Source organism: Cryptomeria japonica, chromosome 11 (genome assembly GCF_030272615.1).
Source record: "Cryptomeria japonica chromosome 11, Sugi_1.0, whole genome shotgun sequence".
Taxonomy (NCBI): Eukaryota; Viridiplantae; Streptophyta; class Pinopsida; order Cupressales; family Cupressaceae; genus Cryptomeria; species Cryptomeria japonica.
Window position 1 is genome coordinate 219314263 of NC_081415.1, and position 26028 is coordinate 219340290.

At 35.9% G+C, this 26028-nt stretch overlaps 1 protein-coding gene across 2 annotated transcripts in view; it reads right to left on the bottom strand.

Moving 5' to 3' along the window:
• Positions 1-1936: 1936 nt before the first annotated feature.
• LOC131053398 (probable LRR receptor-like serine/threonine-protein kinase At1g56140) overlaps positions 1937-26028 on the bottom strand; it is a 105160-nt gene continuing 81068 nt past the window's right edge. Inside the window, exons 2-11 of one of the 2 annotated variants that reach the window (XM_059213808.1) lie at positions 22082-22147; positions 21811-21855; positions 21452-21516; positions 4488-4683; positions 4085-4267; positions 3859-3977; positions 3429-3639; positions 3109-3346; positions 2651-2801; positions 1937-2550 (exon numbers count right to left, since the gene is read on the bottom strand). In XM_059213808.1, the coding sequence (XP_059069791.1) occupies positions 2185-2550; positions 2651-2801; positions 3109-3346; positions 3429-3639; positions 3859-3977; positions 4085-4267; positions 4488-4683; positions 21452-21516; positions 21811-21814 (1533 nt within the window). In that variant the 5' untranslated portion in view covers positions 21815-21855; positions 22082-22147 and the 3' untranslated portion in view covers positions 1937-2184. Of the gene's footprint in view, positions 2551-2650; positions 2802-3108; positions 3347-3428; positions 3640-3858; positions 3978-4084; positions 4268-4487; positions 4684-5117; positions 5495-21451; positions 21517-21810; positions 21856-22081; positions 22148-26028 lie in introns of those variants that run through there. The other variant, XM_059213807.1, reaches the window with a different exon arrangement.

Below are 26028 nucleotides of genomic sequence, written 5' to 3' on the forward strand. Positions count from 1 at the left end.
TTTGACAATGGGTTGAGTGCATTGTGACAAAGCTTTGTTAACTAGAGAATTTTGTCCTAAAGAATTTTGTTGATTTTCAAAATGCGACCTGGCAGCACTCGATCTTTTCTACGTGCAAAGTCACAATCTTCACAATCAAAGTACATATTTTGTCATAAATATCAAGATCAAGTTGGCTGTTGTAAAGTTTGATGGATGAACAATTGTTGAAAATTTGAAAGGAATGCTGGTTTTGCATAATTATGTGTAACTGCCACCATACTAATCTTGAATGACGTGAATGTTAAGGTTAACCATGCAAATACTTATACCTGCATGTATGAGCACAAATGGAAATACATAGATGTAGATGCATTCAATAACAAGCACAAGAATCTGTATAACTTTGTTTTCGTATTTGTATATATAGTGGAGATGCACTAGACTCTTCTATTATTTTTATAAGTTACATATTTGTTTTGCAGTTTCATTTTCCACGGTCATTTGTGGACATTAAGATTCTACAAAATCATGAAATAAAATGTTTTCACTATGTGCACATGATGCAGAAAGCAAATCTGAAATTTATATGATTTTTATGAAGAAAAATCATCCAAAACATTCATCAATAATCTATTACATAGAATTTATTGACATAAAGTGTTTTCAGTAGATTTTGGATAGGTTCAGATTCAAGCTATCTTGATTGTTGTTTTGGCTGTCTCTATACTGTAGTTTTTCTATTTGTTGATTTCTGCCTTTCTTGTTTTAAGGTCCATTTTTTTATCCTTGTTTGTATGGCTTTCTTACTTATTGTAACATTTTGAATTCTTTTCAAAACTCTCTTCTAACTCTATTTATAAATAAATATATATCGTAATCTAATGCATATTATTTAATTCAATAAAATATCAAACATAAAAACCAACGATTGTATCCTTATCCCCAAATTTCAAGATTGTTGTTTTGGCTCTTTATGCTGTAGTTTTTCTGTTTATTGTTTTCTCTCTTTTTTGTTTTAAGGTCCATTTTTTTATCCCTATTTTAGTGGAGCAGCTACTGCTTACCCTATGTCCCCATGCGACTGCTTAAGTGCAATTTCTGCTTAAAATTAAACGACCAGAGTGGTCCCTTGCAAATTTTTAATTAAGAAGAAAGGATAAATTGGAATCTTGTCCTATTTAAGTGGAGCAGCAGCTGCTTAAAACTTAAAAATAAGCTTTGAAAAAAAGGGGGGGCTCGAAATAAGCAGCAACTGCTTATTGAGAAGATTGACATGTGGCTCTCCAAAACAGTTTCCCTCTTTTGCTTTGTTTCCAATTTTTTCTCCACAATTTATGTGACCAATTAGAATTAAATATTTCTTTTAATAATGCAATTTAAGATGACTGCTTATTTTACAAGCAGCAAAATTTTACATTCATGGAGCCACCAGCTCCACAAATTAATGCTAAAAAAATTGAGCTAAGCAGCCACATGGGGACCTGCCCTTAGAAATTAAAAATAAGCTTTGAAAAAAAGGGGAGGCTAAAAATAAGCAACAACCGCTTATTGAGAAAAATCATATGTGGTTCCACAAATTTCTTTCCCTCTTTTTTATTTGCCTCCAATATTTTCTCCTAAATTTACTCCAGAATTATTACATACATTTTTTCATCTAAAACTAAAAATTAAGGTAATTGCTTCAAAGATAAGCAATAAAATTAAATATCCATGGGGCCACTAGCTATATAAATTACTCCTAAAAATATTGAGCAGTGGCTGCTAGCAAAAATAAGCTTAGTAGCTGCATGGGGACCTGCCTTAAGCTTTGGAAAAAAAGGAGCTAGAAATAAACATTATTTTAAAAAATGATATGTGACTTAATAAATTTCATTTCCTTGGTTTTATATGTCTCCAATTTTGTTTTCTAAATTTACTCCAAAATTTATTATTAATGATTTCATCAAAAATAGAATTTAAGATAATAGCTTAAAATATAAGTAACAAAATTAAATATCCACGAAGCCGACAGATAAATAAATTGCTCCTGAAATATTGGACAGGTGCTATGAACAAAAATAAACTTTGTAACATGGGGACCTGCCCTTACACATCATATAGGATACGGTGAAGGTCAATTATAGATATTGCATGAGTCTATGAATACGGGTACTGCTACATTTAATGGTCTCCATATTGTTTCTCGGGTTCATCTCCTAAAGTCTAGGGAATCATTGATGGGGTTATATCCTCATTTTCAGGTGAGAACAATGCAACGGGCAGCAAGATTTCTGTACTTCTCCGCTGTGGTGTTAGTGCAATTGATGTGCTTCCAGAATCTTGAGAAGCCAAATGGTTGTTGTACTGCCAATCTGTAATGTAACCAGGCTGAGAAGCAACAGGAATTTCCTCCACATCACTAGTCAGCATTGCTACCACTCGAGACATTGACGGGCGCATCGCAGGCGAAGCTTGTGTGCAAAGAAGGGCTACTCCAATAACTCTGAGGACTTCTTCTTCTATGTATGTTGGTCTTAGTTGCGGATCCATCAATTCCAGCAGTCTCTCTTTCTCATGCAGTTGCCAAGCCTGTGATTTGACCAGTAGATGGTGGCCATTACTAATGGTTAAGCTAAACTAAAATTAAAACTCTGCATAATTGAAGAAACTTTACTAGACTAGTACACACCCATTCCAGAAGATAGACACTCTCTCGTGGCAAGGTTGTCTCTGTATTACTCCTACCGCTCACCACTTCTAAAGCAACAACCCCAAAGCTGAAAACATCAGCCTTTTCTGTGAGGTGACCTCGCAATGCATACTCCGGAGCCAGATATCCTCTTCAAACACAAACACTTCCAATCAGATCATGCCAAAGTAAGCAGGGCAACTTCCAACTGTTTTTTAAAAGCTTCAACATTTACAGAAGTTTTATTAATCAGTCCCACAAAATAAAATTGCATTCTTACATGAAAAGAAGAATATAAGACATTTGTAAACAGATGAACAAGTTTGTAACCAGGGAGAATATCTTGTTCACATAGGATCTTACAACATCAGAATATTATATTGTTTTTACTAGTGTAAGGAAAGTTTGTCTCTGATAGGTTTCAGAATATTGAAATTTAATACTCAAGGTGATCTTACATCGTGCCAGCAACTCTGGTACTGATATGAGTTTTGGTTTCATCAAATAGCTTAGCTAACCCAAAATCAGCAATTTTAGGGTTCAGAGAGTTATCCAACAGGATGTTACTGGCTTTGATGTCTCGATGCACTATTCGAACACTGGACTCCTCATGAAGATAAGCAAGCCCACGTGCAATTCCTATGCAGATTTTGTGCCGAGTAGGCCAGTCCAGGTGGACTTCAGGTTTTTTATTACCTGCATACATGAAACTCGTATGTTTGTTGCTCTGTTGTGAATGAGTACAAAATAACAATTTTACAAATTCATATATTTTTACCAAATAAAGCTTGTGCAAGGCTGTTGTTTTCCAGACATTCGTAGACTAAAATGCGATGTTCTCCTTCTACACAGCATCCATGCAATTCAACAAGGTTCCTGTGTTGCACTGCAGATATTGCAATTACCTCATTTATAAACTCGCACTTTCCTTGCTTAGATTCAGATGATAGCTGCTTCACTGCTACTAATTTACCATCTGGAAGAATGCCCTGTTATAATGCCATAGTTGAGCAGAGGAAAAATTAGATAAATTTTAAGGGGAAGTTCAAGGATAGAGAATGATTTGTAATTGGCACGAGACCTAAGAAAAATATACTAGAAAATATAAAGTATGGAAAATGTCATGTGTGCTACCGCTCTATAGAATTTATTTCTGTACACAAAGCTAAAACAAATGAATGCAAATACTGGAATACATATTAACATACCTTATGAACTTTACCATATCCTCCCTGGCCCAACTTATTTTCTTCATGAAAATCGCTTGTTGCATTTTTCATGTCAGTGTAGCTGAAAATGTTCAGTTTTGCCTGGATTCCTCTAAGTGCTGATAAAGAAACAAGTTGTGATGGGTATCAACACCATTACCAAATATCTCCAAATTAAAGTCAGCCAAATTAAGAGAAAGACAAAACTACAATCTTTAAATTTCACCTTCTTGTTCCTGACTACGCGCTTCTAAAGACTTTCTGACTCTCCTCCGCCACAAAATGATAAAAACAAAACATGTCAAAACAGCAGCTATTCCACCTAAAATAATTCCAATCGCTAATCGACTCTTGAGTTTCTTCCGAGGGAAGTTGGAAGGTGGACGATCTGTAACGGTAGGAGTGAAATCTACACAATAAAATATTCAGCAGTAAAGATGTGAAGGATTTCCAATGCATTTAATGTTGTAAATTACGTGAATGAATTTGCATATAACTGCTAAAGAATGCTTTCTAGTAAAACAATGCTTGTTTTTATGCAATAGTCCTCGTCCCCAACAGAAATATCTGAGGTTTATATATTCTTTAGATTAAATAAAGTAGGATAAAAGTCCTGCCATTTTCTTTACCAGACGTAACACTAATGGCTGATATTAAAGGTCCGTAGGTTCCTGGTTTTGTAATACAGCATGTTCCCTTCCCAGTCCAGAAAAAATGTATCTCCAGGAAATTTTCAGTCACATTTGTCCCGAAAGACCGTTCAACTGGTATAAATGAACCTCCTGCCTCCTTTTGGATGTTGAAATTCGTCAATACTTTATTCCCCTACATCACCATGGGGCATAAATTTGCAGAACTGAGGTGCCATGCACTATGCAGAATAGTATTTACCCAATGAGAAAACAAAGAATCCAAATGGGCTAGCATGCATTACGATTGTCACACTAATTATTGTAAAATAAATGTTTTTCTAAAATATTAAATATCAAGAATACAAATCTATTAAATTGTTACATGTAAAAAGTTGTGGGTCTAGTTGGAGACAAGTGGTGAGGATTCTATTTTAATTGAAATAATAAAATAACACCTCCACAAAAACTGAAACATAACATATTTCATGCATTTATCAGTCATTTACATATCAAATTGTTTCAAAAATGAATTTTTTCCACCTTCTACCCATACAAAAAGTGGAAATACATTCACATTTTTCAAGCAGAAATAGAAACCAGACCATTAGAAAAGTGGGTTACACATACCTGCACAGAAACATCAAAAACGCGTCTTCCAATACTCATCCAGCTCTCTGTATCTCGAATGTCTATTTCAGCAAAGTGCAGTTTTACTGTATACGGTCCATTTTCAAGCCCTAAACCATAGTACCTTAGGGAACTAGGAGATAAGCGTGCCATTTGGTAGAGTTCTGCATCTAGTGTATTTGTAAATTGAGATGGACTAGATTCTGTAAAATTGTGGGGGGGAGTGCCCTGAAATTGTCCAGTATTAGAAACTCCCCACTTTAGTGTATCACTCACATAAAATGAGGCGGGATCAAGTGTTTCGTTGTCACGTTCGTAATCAATTCCTTGCTGGGAAGTCGTTTGCGAGCCGCCACAGTTAATTGCAAAGTGAGAATCTGAAAATATAGAAGTCGGAATGTAAAATCAACAATACATTGCCACACTATTTGGAGAAGAAGACAAAACGTTAGTATATCATAATTATGAGGAACAAACTATATTACAGTTCTAAAATAAACTATTCATCATTGGAAACAATAGCATCGTTATCATCTTTTTAATTGTTCTTGGCCATTCAAAATTGTTTACCTTTTATTTTGCTTTTTTTAAAGAACTGACCAATTTCCTTCTAAAATGTTTCTGTTACGAATATTGTATTATTCTCGTAGTTAGGTTTGTTATTAGGAGTTTGTGTATTCCATGAGTATGTGTTATGGTTTGTTTATTTTTATCATTCTTAATTCATAATTATTTATATGATTTTTCATGGCTTCCAAGACTTTCTTGCATACATTCTAAAACTTGTCCATTGTATCATGTGTAGGATTAGAAGAGGGTTTGCTATTAGGTGGAATTGGATTTAAATTTAAATAGGCCCAATCAATATCTAGACATGTGTTATGATACAAATTTTGAGTATCAAATTCAAGCATCTTAGATTTTCTACAAAAAGGAGGTGTGAAATCTAATGACCTCCAATCATCCTTTCAGAGTTCTTCTTTGGGAACATCTTTAGTAGGAGATGGTGCATTTGTCCGAATTGGAGAGAGGATTGTAGGAACTAACAAAGTATGTTGTGTTTCAATTTGTATGTTCTTGCCAACTCCTAAAGTAAACACTTCATTATTATATGTGTAAGGTACTGCATGATAATCAGGTTGATGGTTCACTCCATCCCTTACAACATTTTTTGGTTTTTGGTGAGGTTGGGAGACATCTTGATAAAGGTGGACAACAACCTTAGGCTTCTCAGCAACATGAATAACATTGATTTGATCTTGGTTAGGTTCTTCATCTTTAGGAAAGAGGGCATTGGAAACATTATAATGATGGAAAATGGTATTATCCTCTTGCTGTAAAGTATCGTCATGGCAAACCTTAGGAAACAGACAATCATATCTCATTGATGCTTCATCTCTAGGGGGAAGGTTATTGAAATGAATAGAAGGTGAGGTGTTATTAAGGGAATTGTCAATCACATCACCCTCTTGTACCATAATATCATTCTCTATCACCAAGGTACTCTCATGGGGGAGGGACATATTAAGTTAATAATCAACATCATTCTCCAATGGTTCATCCCAAAGAGGGAGACCATTGAGAGAACTATTAAAAATATCTTCTCGCATCAATATGTCCTCTTTAGAGAGAGAAACTTTGGGAGTGGAATCCCTGAAAGGTTCATAAAGCGGATTTTCATATATCTTAAATCCATGTAGCTTGAGAGCATCCTTTTGCACCAAAGTATCTTTGTAAGGGAGATTATTGATATTATTCTCTTGCATTAGCATGTCATAATGTGTAGCATAACAATCAAAGTCATAGGTACTAAATGGCTTGTCAGAGGTAGTAAAGTCTTGTAAAAAGAACTTTGACATTTTTCTAATTTAAGAAAAAAGAAACTTGAAATGAAAGAAGCTAATGTAATGAAACAAAGCAGAAAGGGACTAATCTAAGCACACATAACAATGCATGAAAGATTTTTTTTTATTGTTTCATGTAAATTAGAAGATGCAATGTAAGAATGAACTAGATCCGAAAACACAATTGAACAATTATGCAACCCACAAGTCAATTTTAGGAAAATAAATTAGGGTTTTTATGAAATTAACCTCTAAATTTATGTAATTCAATTGTGTAAATATGATCTATGAGTGCAAATTTGAATGCTAAAGTGCATACAAATCAGACCTAAGATAACAAATCAAAAATAAGCATGAAAGAAGTCAAGTTCACCAAAATGTAATGGTGGAAAAACTAGGGTTTCACCAATTAAGATAATGAGACCACCAAATTGGAGACCACTGCATTGAAAGAGGGGTGAACCTAATACATTTAGCCACAATCCAAATATGGAAAGAGCTGAAATTTTGATTAGATTCATTGGTTATATATTTTCCCCCTCTTTCTAGTTGAAGATTGGATGATAATTATGAAATTAGGGTAAAACAAGGAATGATTGAAGAAAACTATTGCAAATAGACCACTACAAATATCTCATGGAGCCACAAACTAAGATCTGGGCAAAATGAGATTTTTAGAATTTGTTCCCAAAAGTTTGGCTTGATTTTTCGAGACCACGTAGTACAAACTCGCCTTGGTCCCCTAAATTTTTCTCTGTCAAAAGATGAACCTATTCATCATCGTCAACTCTATCAGAATGCTTGAGTATAGCTCCCGAGCCTATTCCCTACACACAAAAAGAAAGGAAATGGGGTTGTGGATGGGGTTTTGCCTTAGAACAAACCTCGATTTAAGAATTAACCTTGAATTGAATAATATAAATACTTAAGTAAACAGTAAGGAGATATACCTCATATTCACAATTGATGATGATGCAATTCTCTTTGAATCTAATCACAAATGTTGAATGTAATAGCATGACAAACACATGAACATGGAAAAATCTAATCAAGCACGCATGCTTGCATGAAGACTGATGTAACTTTGCTCCATAATACTTGAAGGATGAAATGTAACCTAGAATCTCTGAAAATGTATGATGATGAATGCTTCACAGATGCACATATGATGGGGTATATGAGTGATGTCAAAAAATGAATTGATATGATGTCTTTATTTAGGGTTACCTAGGTAAATTATCGATTAGGCCAACCTCCAACAATCAAGTGTAGCCATGGGGACCAAATGCCATCAGAGAGAGAAAGGGTCTGCCCCATTTCAAATTAGGGCCTATTCAAGGGGGGATTGAGGTGTTTTGGGGCACCCTGGTCCTCCAAAAATAAGACCAGCAAAAGGGAAATGGGGAGAGGACAACCTTCGAGATGGGGCCTACATAATGTTGTCAATGGGTGACATCAAGGTTGGAATAAAATAAACCAAAATGGACCTAGGGGGAATGAAAATAGGAAATGCTAAAGTAAGAGCACAAACATAAGGTGTAAATTTTATGGATCTTACAATTAACAATGCTACATTTATATGAGTTTTTAGCTTTAAAGGTGAAATTTAGGAAAAGAGTTCAAGAAGTTTTGTTTTCACACAATTTTTTGGATTTGTATTGATTTTGTATTGCATAACTAAAGAGATGGTTAATATAAGTAAATTTTTGAACTCTGTTAAACTAGTTTCTTGTTTTTCTTTTTATTCTTTAGAATTTTTTTAGAGCTAAAGTGCAAGACAAAGGCCTTTATTTGCATTAGGTTTGGTATCAGAGTAATCTACAACAACTTGGAGGGGAGTTCATGTGAATTGGGGGTGAAAGGGAAGGAGGAATGCAAGCCCTTGAAGGAACACTCATGACTTGCTTCAAAGAGTAGAGACACTTGAGGTAAGATTAAAATTGGATGAGTTTGAAGAGGAACCTAAGAACTTGGTGAATATTACTAGGATATTAGATCCTATAGAGAAGCTTATTGAGGCATTGACAAAATAGAGTTCTAAGATAAAAGTTGATAGTTCTAATTTTAAAGGTGAGCTCAATCTAGACACATTTTAAGATCAAGTCCAAGAATTGGAGAAGTCCTTTGAGATGGAAGACATAGATGAAGATGATCCAAAAAGAGTAAATATCTCTACTCCCGAGTTGAAGTCGTGTGCACCCCTATGGTGGAAAAATGTGCAGAGATTGAGAAGAAAACAATGAAAAGAAAAAATTTGACTTTGGCCTAAGATGCTGAAATATCTGAAAGCCTAATTTTTGCCTTCTAATCACCAACAAAAATTGTTTAAAAAATTTCAGAATTTAAAACAAATGGGTCAATAAATGTAGACTTATAGTGAATTGTTTGTGAGACTTCAAATTTGAGTGGATATTCAAGAGAGTGAAGGACAAGCGATAGCCTGGTATGTCAATGGACTCAAATTTCAACTTCAAGATGAACTTGCATTGGTGAAAGTTCCTACTACTTGAAGACTATGGAGGAACTAAATTGGAAAAACAAAATAATGAGTAAAAGGGATGGAAGATATCAAAGCAAAGGGAAAGAGGTTTCCTTAGAACCTACTACAAGTGAAGAGCTATAAGAAGGTAATATTGTGAAGGTTGACTTTAGAGGAAGGGGAAACTTTAGAGGTAGAGGATGTGGACAACCACCGTCAGGAGATGTAATTTCCCCTATTAGGACTTAATATGCCCTAGAATTCTTCAAATGAGGCCTAGATTAATGCCTTGATTGAGATCCTAGAACCAGGTTAGTTTCAATAGATAAATAAACATATATTTTATCATTGTTTCAAAGAAAATTTTAATCATTATCATAATAGATGAGCAAATGTAATTCCATGATGAATTTGAAATAATCCTAAACACCACTATACTTAATTTAATATATGATTAGGATTCTCTTAAGATCTTCCCAAATACGCTATTTGCATCATAAAGCACCCTATGGAATCGTACAAGCATCTTGAGCTTGTCCATCAAGCCTAGGAGCATGGAATGATAGTTGTCACTCAACCTCCTGATCCCTCTAAGGTCATCACTACTCGAATGGACCTTATGCTACTTTTCTTCCTTGTGGGTATGTGTAGGATCATGAGGGGCCAAAAAGTGGCAATGGGGAAAAAACCACGTTTTAAACTTTGCCAAACACGCCAAAATCTGCTTTAACTTTTTGTAAAGGTCGGTCAAAACTTGAATTTGGTTTGGTAATACCAAATCAAATTGGATATCCATTAATAATGGATATTGGATATTAATGGATATCCATTTTCCAACATACCTTTATGTTTTTGATAAAGATAAATGAGTTTTACATGGACCCAAAACCAAACGTTTTACAAAAGCCGGCCATCAGCCAAACAAACATAAACCAACAACAAAATAGGAGAGCACCCCAAATCAATCATGAAAGCAAAAGAGCCTCAGACATCAAGACAAAACAAAAGAAAAACACTCAATTAAGAGAGTGCACCAGCTCCTTGTTCTTCTAGATGGAAATCTTGTTGATTTCCTCTAGTTCCTCCATAATGAATCTGGAGGTACCCTTATTGTTGCTCCTTCTTTTGGTTCTGGAACTAGGGCCAGTGGTTTTGTTGTCTCCAGCAGCCATGTCTTCACCTCCAAGATCTTTCTCAGGTTCACTGTGAAAGGATCTGTATTCCGCAACCATGACATTGATCTTTTTGAGCCCCTCTATACTATTGTTCATGGCTTATTTGCTTATGTCAACCAGGTTCTTGAGGTTTTTCTTTATCTCCGTCATAGATTGTTCCACCTTTTCAATTCTTTGTTCGTGGTTGCATTTCATCACCTCGACGTCCTGGGAGAGCTTCTGGGTCATAGTCATGAGTTTCTCAGATTTGCTGGGCTCAAGGGAGGCAGTGAAGATATCAATAATCTCCTTAACCCCCACTTTGAGGGTATCAATTTCTCTCTCCACCCACTTCCAGCAACTCTTCTAGCTTCTGGTAGCTTCCATCACTAGGTTCATTAGATTACTAGTCCTTTGTGTCTCACTGTTCTCTTCTTTAGCCATGGTCCCCTACTTTTCCTTCAGGACATTGATTGGAATGTCCAGTTTAATTTCTCGATCCAAATTCTTTGGATCATACTCCTTAGCTGCAAGCTTCTTCTTTTTAGAAAGGGGCTCGACTTTAGAAATCAGTTTACTGGTAGATTTATATTTTTTGGCCACCCATCTGGGAGGATTCTTACTGCTAAATGTCCCAGGGGTGAACATCATCTCCCCTTCTTCCACAGGCTTATAATCAAGGTCATCAAAAGGAATGGCACCCCCACTATCCTCCAAATCCATTTCTGAGTTAGAGACATCCTGAATATTAGTATGTTGGCCTTTCTCAGTTAGAGAGGGCACAACTTCAAGGGTCTTAGCATAATCCATGATGAGTACAATAAGCCCTTCATGAAGAATAGGATTGTTTGGATTGTCCATATGTTTTTCAAGACAATTTTCTAAAGAGGAGGCCAGATAGAAAGGAACATAAATGATTTTACCATGTCTAAAATGATTCAAAATGGTAAAATGATAGGAAAAGATACTAGCATATCTACCATTGAGCGTAATATACCTCATGATGAACTCGTCCATGTCTGCCTAGGGAGCCATAAGATCTTTCCTGTTGTAGCCACAATCAACCATCTTGTTAACTCTTGAGCGCTCCTTGTCTTTGTCAAAGAAATTCATCAAGTCCTCCTCCCTAGTTTTCCTGTCTCTATAGAACCTTCTGCCATTCGTCACCAGACCAATGACCATCACCACCAGGGTTTCATCAAGCTGATACTCGGCTCCATAAGCCCTCAAGATCCCTTTCTTCCACCCATTGACAAAGGACTCTGTGAGTAGAGGAGAAGGGTCATGAATTCTATCCAAGAAGGGGACAATTCCCCCATCAACTATTTCCTACCACACACCCTTGTTTTTCTTCCATTTCTCACAAGTAGACGGTTCTTGCCTGTTCTTGTCCCCACCCATTATGCTTTGGGTCACCAAACAGCAGGAAATGGGCCACACCAGAGAAGTCTTCGAATAGTCGCAGGAAATGGGCCACACAATAAGACAAAAAATCCAAGCACAAGGGAAGTTTCTAGATCTTCGGTTAGTGAAAGCAAAAAGGAGCCATTTCCCCATCAACTCTATCAAATCATGATTAAAGATCATTGATTAATGCAAGGGGCATAATCATCACGAGCCAAATTGCACAAGTTTTTTGGGAATGAATCCCTACTACTCCACCATTTAGTTGCCACGTAGCCCACCGCCAGATTGGCCAGAAGATCTGCCGCTTTGTTGCCTTCCTGGTATACGTGCAAAATTTTGAATTCTTCCAACTCATTTATTATATCCTGGCAATCCTTGATCAGATTAGCAATCATTCAGCTAGGATCCGTGCGCCCATTCAAACAATTGACAGTGTTTAGTGAGTTAGACTCCAGCCAAACTTTTCTAAAGCCTTCTCTTTTAGCCATGTGTAACAAATTGTGGGCAGCACTAGCCTCCACAAAGTGGTTAGACTGGGTGCCCAGAGGGAGCGCCACCATAGAAACCAATAGACTTGAATGATTCTTAGCCACTCCCCCGCACTTGGCCGACCCAAGATTCCCTTTAGCTGCCCCATCCACATTGATTTTGATCCATCCCATAGGGGGGGATGCCAAATAACATTTTGTCTGCACTGCTTGGTTTTGTGAACTGGAATGGCAATATTCCAATCAATTTGTCACTGATTGATAGTATCTCATTCCTCCTGGAGAGTAGGGAGGGGATGGTCATTCTTTCTGCTAGGGAGGGAGTGCAGGAAATTCTCCTTGGTAGAAATGTGAATTTTAGTAGCCACAACAAGCGCAAGAGTTTCCAAATCTCTTAAGGCTTTATTGTTTCTTTCTTTCCAAATTCCCTAGGCAATATGAGGAAGAGATAAATTACAGAGTACTCCCAAAGCCTGATTGTCAAAGGGGCACTTCCATTCAAACCACATTCTTTGAATAGATTCAGGGAAGACCCAATTAGTGTTCCAAATGTTAAGGAAGTGGTTCCAAATATCTCTGACAAAAGAGTAGTGAAGCAGCAGACGGCCAGCATTTTCCTCCACCTCTTTGCAAAGAAAACATCTATTAGTAAGAGGAATACCTCTTTTGCAAAGATTGTCAATGGTAGAGATCTTACCTTGCATAAACAGCCAGAAAAATATGTTAATTTTCTGAATTAAGTGCTTATTCCAGATACCTGCCCAGAAGGGGGGGGGGGAAGCTTTTGGAGATGAACTTATAAGCATCAGCAACCTTGAACTTCCCAGAAGAGGAGAAATTCCAAAACACTTCATCCTCCACATGAGAGCAGGGGATGTGTATACAATTCAACTAAGGTTGCATAGGAATCAAAGCATTATCCCTAGAATTGAGGTCCAACCAGTCTCCATCTCTAAAATAATCAACCACCCAGACGCCAATTTTTCTGAGACATAATTCTTTGAAGGGAGAAGCCCAAAAAAAATCCGATAGGGGGCCATCACCAGTCATCCCAAAACTTGATTTTGGTACCATTCCCCAACACCCATCTATAACCATGCAAAATAACTTTGGAGGAGCCAAAGAAGTTGCTCCATAAATCAAAAACAGCGTTGGGAAGATCATAAGATTTCAGAGTGTTTTGGATATCCAGAATGTGGTATTTATATTTAAATATGTCAATCCATTCATCAATCTCTTTAAGACATCTCCACAACTACTTGGCCATCAGGGCTTTATTGAAATCTCTTAGATTTCGGATGTCTAGTCCCCCCATGAATTTTGGAAGGAAAACCCAATTCCAAGCCACAAGATGTAATATATTCTTAGATTCAGTCCCAGTCCACAATTTTTTGTTCTTGTATTCTTTCCAGTTCATCAGCAATTTTGGCTAGGATTTTGAATAAATTCATAGCATAAACTAGGAGGCTTTGAAGCGAAGCTTTGAGCAGCTGGAGTTTACCAGCTTGGCTTAACAAAGCACCTTTCCACACAGCCAACTTATTTTGGAATTTATCAGTAAGGTTCACCCAGAAGGAGTTTGGGGTCGGACCATGGCAAAGGGGGAGACCTAAATAAGAGTTGGGCAAAATTCCAACTTTACAACCAATAATCGAGGCAATCTTCTTTTCCTGTGCTCAGGGGTGTTCAAGAAAAAAATGGAGCTTTTAGCCAGGCTAATTTTTTGCCCGGAACCTTGTTCATAGATATCCAGAGTCTTTTTTAAATTCTTAGCTTCTTTAACCAAGCCTTCCCCCATCAATAAAGTATCATCTACAAATTGTTGGTGAGACCATGAGGAGGCCTAAGAGGAGGGTCGTAATCCCATAATATTGCGTTTTCTAACTTCCCTCTGAATAATTTGACTAAGAGCTTCACTCATCAAAATGAAAAGGAAAGGAGATAGAGGATGCCCTTGTCTAATTCGCCTTGACATGGAGAAGAAACCAAAGGTAGGAGAAAACTCCAGTTGACTCTATCAAAAGCTTTCAATAGGTCCAATTTCAGAAAAAAGTCAAGTTTTTTATTGATAGATAGGGAGTGGATGTTCTCATGCACCACAATAACAGAATCCAGGATCTGCCTTCCAAGAACAAACCCATTTTGATGCTTAGAAATTAAAGAAGGGATGAAAGTCTTAAGTCTGAGCACCAGAATCTTGGTGAAGATTTTATATAAAGAATTGCAAAGACTTATAGGTCTAAAATCCTGAAAAGAGAAGGCATCAGATTTCTTGGGGATGAGGACAAGGAAGGTGGTGTTTAGCTCCTTTAGGAGATAGCGGGATCCAAAAAATTCTTGAGCCACAGCGACCACATCAGAGAAAATAATCTACCAAAAATACTGAAATAAAAAAAAAGGGAAGCCATCAAGACCAGAGACCTTTTTACCTTCAAAAGAGAAGACCGCATTGCGAACTTCAGCAGGAGAGGGAATTCTGGTAAACTCCAAGTTCATATCCTGAGAGATAATGGTGGGAACCTCCTGCAAGATTTCATTTTGAGCTAGAGGGTCAAGAGGATCATCCACTGAAAGGAGATTAGAGAAAAAATTGATGGCTTCCTGGCAAATCTCTTCATGCTTAACAAACCATCTCTGGACAATCTGAATTTTGTTTATTCTATTAGCAGCCCTATGTTTAAGAGTCGTCATATGAAAGAACTTAGTGTTTTTGTCACCACTTTTAAGCCATAAAGCTCTAGATCTCTGCTTCCAAAATTCCTCTTCTTTGGAAATAATGTCATGCAATTTAGTCAAAATTTCAATTTCTTTATTCAAGACATCTTTATCAAACCCAAAAACTTGAGTATGTTTTTGAACCTCCTCAAGATCCAGTTTGAGCTTATCTTTAGCTTTGAAGATATTGCCAAAAGAGGATTTGTTCCAATGTTGAATATTAGATTTGACATTAGATAGCTTCTTGGCTGTATGAAACATGGTCGTGCCCTCGATATCAATATTCCACCATTCCATAATTTTATCTTGGATGTTAGGGGCCATCAACCATATTTTCTCAAATCTAAAGGGGTACGCCTTTCTGCCAGACAACAAAGTCACCGAAAGGCAAATAGGGAAGTGGTTTGATCCAACATGGGCCAAGGCATTGAGTCTGTAGGAAGCAATCTGAATCCAATCAGGGGAGACAAGTCCCCTATCAAACTTAACCTGAATGAGATCCTCCCTACTGCGTCTCTTAGACTAGGTGAACTTAGCACCAATAAGATCTAGATCCAAAAGGCTCAAAGAGCTGATCATGTCAGCCAAGTCTTTTCTACTATCAATAGAGATAGGAATACCCCCAGATTTCTCCAAACTTGAGAGTGGGGTGTTGAAATTGCCAAGAAGGACCCATTTCTCATTATGGAAGAGCGACCTAGCATGGCAGATGGAAGACCAGAGGGATTTCCTAGCAGATCTCCCATTAGGAGCATAGATGTTGGAAATAATCTAGGAGGATCCATCTTTAAGATTTAAATATCTAGTAGCAATGTGATTAGGAGAAGAGAGAACCACCTTACCACTTAGCAGTCTCGGATTCCAAAGGGTGGCAATACTGCCTGAAGCACCATCTGCATCCACACAGTGAACACCACAATCTCCAAAAATCGCCAATTTAATTTTTTCCACTTTGCTACTAGGCATTTTAGTTTCTTGGACAAGGCAAATATCTAGTTTATGATCTTTGACCAAATTGGATAGCAGGTTATGCTTGTGGGGGTGATTTAAACCCCTTATATTCCACGAGATGACTTTCATTTAGCATGAGAGGGGGGATCCCATCCCCATTTTTGGTAACGTTATCAGGGCTCTGTCTGCAATGGCAACCCGACTCTGCCTATCTCTGCTAACTGCATTGGGTGGTCTCCCCACCTCCCTTGAATCTGACCCATAGTCCATTTTTTGCCTATTTCTGGTTAAGACCCCCCCTAATACTAAGGTATTTTGGCCAATAGGGGAGGTCCTTCTTCTGTTTTTGGGTTTGACCTCAATAAAATGAGCGGAGTCCTCAAGGGATCATTCCAACAAGGGGGAGGTCTGGGGTTTCGATTCAATAGAGTTATCCATATCAACAACTAGCTGAATGGGAACATCCTAGCAGATCCAGTAGCATTTAAGAAAATCTCATCATCATAGGGGGCATCCACAATAGGGGATTCCCCAATATTCTCTGCAAGGGGCGAGAGGTTCGAGTCAAGGGTAGCAGGAACATTTGGCTCAGATCTAGGCAAAATCCCAACCCCCACAATTGGGGTAGGAATAGAGGGAATAGATCCAACCAAATCATTGCTCAAGTCATTAGGTTCTATGGGTAGGGCATCCATCTTCTCTAAGAGTGACAAATCATTCCTCTTTGTCCATTCCTTCTTTGGCTTAGATGAACACTACTTGGCCCAGTGACCCACTTTTTACAATGGAAACACGTGAAAGGGATGGATTCATACTCCACTTTCTGCATCCATTTGCCTAGCTTGGAGAAAAGATCTACCTCAGAAGGTAGGTTTGTAGACTGTTTGACATTAACACACAGTCTGGCATAAACCAGTCGTCTTTTAGCTGCAGTCATTGGGTCGACTAAGATTAGCTCACCAAAACAAGCTGTAATACCCACAAATATTTCTTCTCCCCAGAATTCCATGGGTAAACTTGGCAGTCTGACCCAGATAGGGGCTTCATTATATTCCCAGTCTTTGGGATTAAAACCTGATTCCCACTTTTTAAGGGCCAACAAGGCTTTGCCTAGCATCCAAGGACCTCCCGCCAAAATAGATAGAAAGTCTTCTTCATAGGCGAATGAAAAGGAGAAGAAGCCACCAGCCATAGCCATGACATCAATTTGACCCTTACCTTTCCATTTCCTAGCCACCCAGGATCTAATAGCCTCAATATTCGAGCATGGTCCAACAAATTTTCCAACCAAGACTAAGTTCATGTGAGCCATATTCTAATCCACAATACAGTCTAGGATAGAGATGGAGCAAGCACCAGAAATACGGTCCACTTTATGTAGTACTAGCGAAATGGCCTTGCCCTTAAGTTTTGTTGCAAAAAGAGAGGTCCATTTCTTGTTGCATTCCGTAGAGAGAATCTTATTATTGGGGCCCTCAAGCTCACTAGGTTTGTCGGAAATGATAGATTTACCATTAGCAATATTTTGCATGGTACCACCATCCCATGTATCATTTGAGGCCCCATCCAAAGGATTAGGGATCAATTTTGTGGGGCGAGTCACGGGGGAATCCTTGGACTCCCAGAGCCAGAGTCATGCAAATTCAAACCTGAACCTATTCCCGCATCAACTCCTGCTCCTGCTCCTGGAAAGTGCGCCATCCGTAACATACCTTTATGTTGTGATACAACCATATTTTTAATCATCATTCAAAGATCCTAGTAAAAATCTTCAAGAGTTTGGAAATTTTACATTAGTGCTTTTATCTCCTCTTGCATTGCCCCAATGCCCACCCTAACCTCTTTTCCATTTAGAATGGAATATTATAATTTACTAGCACCATATCCTCTAACACATCACCCTCCTCCAAGGATGAATAAACCTAAAGATTTTAAAAACTCTCATGAATCTCCATATTTTGCACTACCAACTTTAATTTCCTTGTAAAATCACCCTTTGAGTCTCTTAGCACATATCTTGCACCCAGAATACCTAGTTTCTTTTTGATGTCCCACCAAAATTCAATTTTACTCCATTCATTATTGCCTTCCATCTTTTCTCCTTTCTATTATTTTTATGAACTACCGACCCTTGAATGGGATTGAACAATTGAATTTTATCTTTGATGTCTATCTAGGTTTTAATACAAACCTAAGTATTGTTAGGGTATACTAATGATGATCATGTGATTGATCTCAACAATATTGTTCCCAAATCAATTTGGTTGATAAGAGGGAGAATTCTATGTTCTTATAGGATTTTGCATTATTGGGTGAGGAAATGATATTAATGAAGTGTCAAAATGTAGGAGCTTGAGCTTCCTCTTCTTAAGGCTAATATCATTGCTTGTAGTTGAATGTACCTTGTGTAACTTGTACCTTATAGTTATAGTAGTCTAGCTTCTAAAGAGTGCAGATATTTGATTTTGACATTGAAAACTCTTTATTAAATTTCAGAATTGGTATTTGATGAATCTGAACCTTGATTGGTAAATTTATTAACATGTTAATAATAAATGTTATCATCTTTCTTTTTCCTTATATTTTCTTTATTTGTTTCAATGCTTATAAACTATATTTGGTTTGAAATAATAAGATCTAATTTAAAGACTTCAAAATGTCACAATCCATAATATTAGTAATAAGACTTTGGAAAAAAACTTAAGAAATGCAATTGAAAAGCATCAATGTTTTATACAACAACAATTTGAATTAGATTCCATATTGTTGTCATCCAAAGTATCTTTTTTTGTTTTCTTCTTTCTACTAGTTTTGGATGACAACAATGTAGATCCTAATTTGAATTGGGGTCCATAAACATTAATACTTTTTATGTCTTTGTATTGATATCGAATTTTTTTAGCAATATTTTATTTTGAAAATTGCCATGTTTTCTCGAGTACTCTTAAAAACAGAGTCCTTGTTAAGAGAAACACTATGAACAATCTTTGATACAATAGATCACATTTATCTATAAATATGTGATGACCAAATTCTAGTTTGAAATGTTGTCTTCTCTTTTTTTGTCATATCCATTACATTGCATTGAAGGAAGGACCCAACTGATGGAATTCTTTTGAAAAAGAACATAAAGGATGGAAAAAAACCTTGTTATGTTTTGCCAGTTTGTTTTGTATCTTTCTTGACAATAAGAGTTGTAGTGAGAAAGTGTGGAAGATGGGTCTAACAAGCATACCTTAGAAAGGAAATGGAATGAGAGTTTAGGTAAGTTGTTCAAATAAGTTTTTTAAGTAGAATCATGGTTAAAAAGCTCAGACTTGGCAGTGATTCAATTGGTCCAAAAATGTCAAAATCTTGGGACTCACCAAAAAATTCGAGAAAAAAATGGCAATAACTTGACAAATTTATTGAACATTTTAAAATACATAGATTTTTAAAAATATTCTTCAAAAACACATATTACTAAATTTGTTGAGCATATCACTAATTTTCATCATATATAAGTGAAGATAGAGTTTAATGCTAAGTTGCTGGTATAGGTGTGAGAACCGGGTATGCCAATAAGGGAAATTTTTTAAGCCATTAGGTACAGTAGGTTTGGACACACACACACGCACACACAAAGACATGTATACACATACACATACACACATACACATACATATACATATACTACACAACTAAATACATTTCATAGTATGATACTTCATCATTGATCAATGCTAAATGCCAACGGATAGTTAAATATCTAATATTTATTTTTATCAATTAACATTTAAGTGTGATAATTTTATTTGTCTAAGTTCTTGATTTTGGTCTCCACTTCCAGATCCCCTTATTGTAATCAAATTTTTTATATGACAAAGATGCCAATAACTAGCAAGAGGTTTGGCAATGGAGACCCTAATGGGTTTGAGGGGCAGCAATAATAAACTACACAAAGTGTTAGATGTGAGAAAAATCCAAAAATAGGAGGAGTAGCAGGAAACATTTCATTTTCCTCTGGGTCAAAAGTGGGGGTTTGAGAGCTGTGCCCACCCAATTTTTTTTTTTTGAGAAAATGAGAAAAGAGAGTGAAGATCATCACCAATGAAAATTATGTTTTTATAATTACAAAAAAGAAAAACTAAATCATATGAATTTGGATGAATTTTTCAAGGAAAAATCACGATTTTTTATATTTACTCGCAAATTTTTCAAACAAAGAATTGGCTAAGTATTGGACGAGTGACTTACCTAACGAACTGGCTCACGAGTACTAACAAGTTTTGCGAGTACTTGGTGAGTTTTTCAACTATGTGTAGAACAACAATGCTGGACAAGCTAGGTTTGTTTCTATTGAGAGAGAGAGCAACTCTGATGGAGCATAGAGGAGATCTTAGCTGGAGTATGGAAATGCTTGGAGTACCCAAGAGTTTTGTCAGATTCACCAGCCAGTGGATGCCTCTTCATCGGGACTTCAAGGATTCAGTATCCTTATTCTTGAATCTTTAGTTTACATAGTTTTAGGTGAAGTAAATAAATTTTCAATATCTTTCTGAAAGGGAGTGTTGAGGTGGTCCATTAAGATATTGGAAATAGATGTATGGAGAAGCATATGATTAGAAATTGAATAGCCTTTAGTTTAAAGAAGAGTTTAGAATTATTCTTTTATTTAGTTATCTCTTCATTGTGTGGTATTTTCTTTACATTCTAAGGTGGACAGTATTCTAGGCTAGATATTATCTTTCCCAGTGCATTCAAAATCATCAAGTTTAAGTGCTTGGCAATTTAAATAGTACTTACAAATTTACCAAGCAAAACAAAATCGAAGGACGGACTTGTCTGTTCAAGCTGTTTGTATTTTTTCAGGGATAGAAAGTTTTACGTTTTTTTGGCCTTGATTTGTGGTATCTGCTCCGGCTTTTGTCTTTTGTCTTTTGGGTGTTTGGTCATATGGGCTCCAACAATTATAGTCTAAGTATGATATTACCATCTTTTCTTCGGCCATGGCTATTCTAGCTCCAAAATAGATCTTTTGTACAGCATGTTAGTGACAGGTTAGTCAATCGCAACCGTTAACTACAAAATCGACGGTGTAAAATGCGCGACTAACATGCGTGTTAGTCAATCCGTACTGTCTTTTTGAAACCAGAATAGACGCGTCCCTTTTCTTCACTACAGTACTTCAGCTTTCATACTAGTAATTTTCTTACCATTAATATTAAAATCAACTTTAAAAATAATATCTCCACCTACTAGCTGTTTACCTCATAAATACAGTTAGCTATAATCAAAATAAATTATTTCAACTTACATCGAGGAGCTCCTCTATTACAAGGAAAATTCCTTTGAAGGCAAGAGAGTCTTCTTGAGGCAAATCTGCAGTTAACAACATTGCCATTGACTTGAATGCAATGTGCTGCTTCATGCTAATTTAAGGGAACAGTTTATATCTAGGAAAATACTAAAGTTTTGCGGGCTTAAACTTTAAGTGCCAATTTTTTGGATTCATAGACAATCTTCCCTAGTATATCATATTAAAGAAGAATAATGTACTAAGTTTCTTCTTACATGGTAGAATGTCGACCACTAGTGTGATGGAAATGTTTGTACAATATTTCCTTCATCTTTACTCTTTAATAAAATATGACAATAGAGAGGGAATATTCTTACCCATTATTTGTCTCCGTTATTTCCAAGTAATTTCCTACCAAATTCCTGCAAATAGAGAAATTAAATTTCATATTTTGTACAATAAAACTGATAGAAAGAAAGAACCTTGTTGAATATAGTTCGCAATAATAGAAACATTTATTCAACGAAAGTTGTATATATTAGACAAAGATGAAAAGAAGCAGAGTTTATAAAATCCATTTCCAAAAACCTTGAAAAGTCTAACTGATGACTTGGTTTCAGTAAATGTATACGCTCTCTCTTGACTTACACTTTCAAAGTTGTGTCATTGGTCCAGGTTGGAAGAGTTCCTGAAAATTGGTTGTAAGATAGATCTCTGGGACACAGGACATCAAGACGAAAGTAGGTTCAAATTACAAGTAAAAGTCAAAAGAATACTCCATAAAGTAAAGAAATTCAGATAGCCTGAGATTTCTGTTCACAAATCCAATTTTTAAATAAATAGAAAAATTCTCAGTACATTGGTATTAATACAAATACAATAATCTCATTTTGAACCATAACAACCAACAATTGTAAATGGAAATAGAGATAGACAAATCAACATAAACATCTTTGATGAAAGTATAGAATATGATAGAAAGGGTGGTTGACTGATCCTAATCTATTGGAAAGGTGAGGAAGAGCTCCACAATTGCTATCAAAGGATATGAATAGCTTTGTACCAATATTAGTTACTAACCTGTATATTAATTAAATTGTTCGATGCATCTTATGTGAGAAAAAATAAATAATAAGCTGCTTCTATTGGAAGTTTATAAGTTGATTTGAACGCAAGTACATAGAGAATTTCCCCTAATTAGAAAATGTTGCAGTTGAAAAATAAACATATAGTTGAACCAATGGCAGGGGCTTTTACAAGCTCTACTTAACACCTAAAACAATTCTATAAGAGCATCAACGTCTTATTAAAGTTTATTGTACTCTATATCTCAATTTTATATCTATTGACTGTACAAGGGTCAATACTAACTTTCATCCTTCATATCTTCTCAATGCATTCTACTGTTTCCAAGTTTCTCGGTTATACAGAATTTACTGGACGGTGCACATTACTGATTTGTTCTAAGTTTGATGCTAATCACTATCATTAACTTGTGTGTATCATTAAAGAAGTGAAATTCAATCACTTTGTGATTAAATTAACAAAGTCAATATATTTCATACATGGTTGATTAAGAAACTAACCTTCAATCTCCATGTTCAATTTCCATAAATAACACGATTCATGCAATAGGCTCCATATAAGACAAATTTCAATACCATGACCACTGTTAACTGTGTTATTGTCAAAATACAATGGAGACAACAAGAGAAACATAGATGTGTGTTACTTTGAAGAAGTAATAGCACTGTCATGCACTAGATTTGGGAAGATTAGTACAAAATTCAACCAACAAGAGAGAAACCTATTGTGTAGACAAACATACCTTGACGTTCATAGACCCATCCCCTTAGGATTTGAACTCATCAACTTGGAACTCCAACCAATTTGTCAAATCAACTATTTTATATGAAAATAAAAATACTAAGTTTCACTACTCTATATATATAGATATGTGCATTATTCAATAGAAATCAGAAATTAGAAATTATATTAATGTCCTTTAATGACTAAAAATAGACAAATGGGACTGGACTGTACAATAGGTATAAAAGCAAAGGATTTTGCTGAAAGGAAAAAGAATGAAAAAGTCAACTTGAAACTCCAAACAATTCGTCAATCAACTATTTTATAAGAAAATAAAAATGACTAAGTTTCACTAATACATATATAATACCAATATATGTGCATTATTCAATAGAAATCAGAAATTAGAAATTATATTAATGTCCATTAATGATTAAAAATAGATAAATGGGACTATACTATACAATAGGTACAAAAGCAAAGGATTTTGCTGAAAGGAAAAAGAATGAAAAAGCGAGAATAGCTGAAATATGAAGGTTAACCTGAAAAGAGCAACCCCCAAATTAGTACAATTACAAAATAGAAAAATAGATGGAGAATCTCACAAAGCAGTAGGAACAAAAGTAGATCACCCTCGCTAAGAGTCAAAACCCTTAGATGTTAGTGATAAGTGACTTCTTGGGGGAGCCAATGATGTTATCGTCTATCATTGTAGGAGTACCAATGCCAAGTTTAAGAATGCTCATTGAGGAAAGTTCAAGGCTAAGAGAACTAGGTTGGACAATCCGAGGAGGCAATTGCTTCCATAGAGGACCTATCTTACCATTCAAAGCCAAAAGTTTACAGCAAGTAGTGATGTGATCTTGTCCTTGATATTTGCACCATGGAAGAGGGATGTGAGAGGGTCCTTAATGCCAAGAAGAGATAGAGCACTAACCATTAGAGTGAGAGACAAGGTGTCGAGGAGCCTTATATTTAGTCAATCATAAGGATGAACAATCTATCATCAATTTATCCCCATCCATACGTGGATCAATAGTATCCATAAGATTATTAATGCCTCCAAAATTAGTGGTGGGATAAAAGAATAAAGTTATCAATTTGGTATATTTGGGACCACCAAGGGGAGGTTTGATCTCATTTAGAAAAAGCCTTAAGCACCTCTAATTAGGGTAACATAAGAATGTGAATAGACAAGCATCAAAATCTTTATATAAACATTAGTACCTACCAAAAATTTCATAGTAGACTAGACCCTAAAAAATAGATTGCTTCTTAGATTTGACTTCTTGAAGAGATAAAAGGAAACACACTCTTCAATTCTATAAAACACGATGGCCCATCTCAAGACAAAGTTGATGGGAGCACACCCACAATGATCAAGGGAATCCTCAAGCCATGAGACCAAAAATATTGAAGATATGTGGAATGAATAATCATCCCATCAATAACTTATAAGAAATGCTTTGTGTAGAAAACTAGCTTGGGATTGAAAGGATTTAGAGGGGAGATCCAAGTAACATGGATGTGAGAACAATAAATATGCCCTCCAATGGATCCATTGAGAACCTCTTTACCTAGAAGAAGATGAGGAGGAGCACACAAGGAGTTATTCAAAGGAGGATATTGGACCAAAGAAATGCCAATAGATTAGAAAAGCAGATGCACCTCAAAGAGCCAACAAAGGCAATGCACATGAAACCCAAAGAGGCAATATGCTTTGAAAAATAAATTGCTAGAAAAGGACATCTCTAATCAAATAAAGCATCAACCGCCATGGATCTCAACTACTGAATAAATAACTTGAATTTGAAAATACTCTATACATGAAGACATTTTGCCAAAATATTTACCTTGAACAATATATCGAGGAACTATTAATTTCCAATAAATCACATGTTGAAGGAAAATCATATAAACCCTCTTAACAAAAGTTTAGTCAAAATGACCCACACTAGGGTCCCAAACCTCACTTACAATGTTGTAGGCTTAATTATTGCATCAAAGAGTTGCATCTTTGAAGGGAAATCCTAGAAATGTACTTGAAAACATTAGTGCTCAAGAATAGAGAGTGAAGCATTTCTTTGTAAAGTCAAGGCTAAAAGGTAGCCTGAAGCGGGAGAGAACTTGCAAACTTCACTCATAGATAAGTATAATTAGTGGTTACCTCCACAGGGTGTCCTTTGCAAAACAAATAAAAGGTGCAAAGGGAATCCTTGGTAGTGTTGTAGACTATGACATTATTTTTATTAAGGTTAACCACAAGTTGGGAAAGTTCACAAAACTTAGAAAATGCATCATGTTATGTTTACAAACCATGAAGAGAATGAGAGGACCACCTCATTTGCAATGCAATTTATTTAAGAACTATTTTATTTTATTTGAATTGTTTAAGAGCTTTTTTATTTAGTAAATAGTTATTTTACTTAATGAGTTATTTTACATCTTTTCTTAAATATATGTTGATTGTATTTTGGTTTTTATGTACACAACTTCATGTCTTGCAGCTATTGTAGTGTGCCTCTTCGTGTAATAAATAAATATAATAAAAATTGAAATGGTTGAGTAAGTTATATTTTAATTAATAAATATGAAAAAACCAAGGTATTGTTGACTAAAATGTAATGTCCCCTTCTTCATCTTAAGCGTTGAGGAAGTATTATTAGCCTATTTTATTCCCCTAGGCTAATTTTGAGAAATTTTAAATAATTAAATTAAATAACCTTAGGTGTTTTAGGTGACTTTATCTAATTAACTTTATAATGCAACTAAGTTAAGAGTAGAAA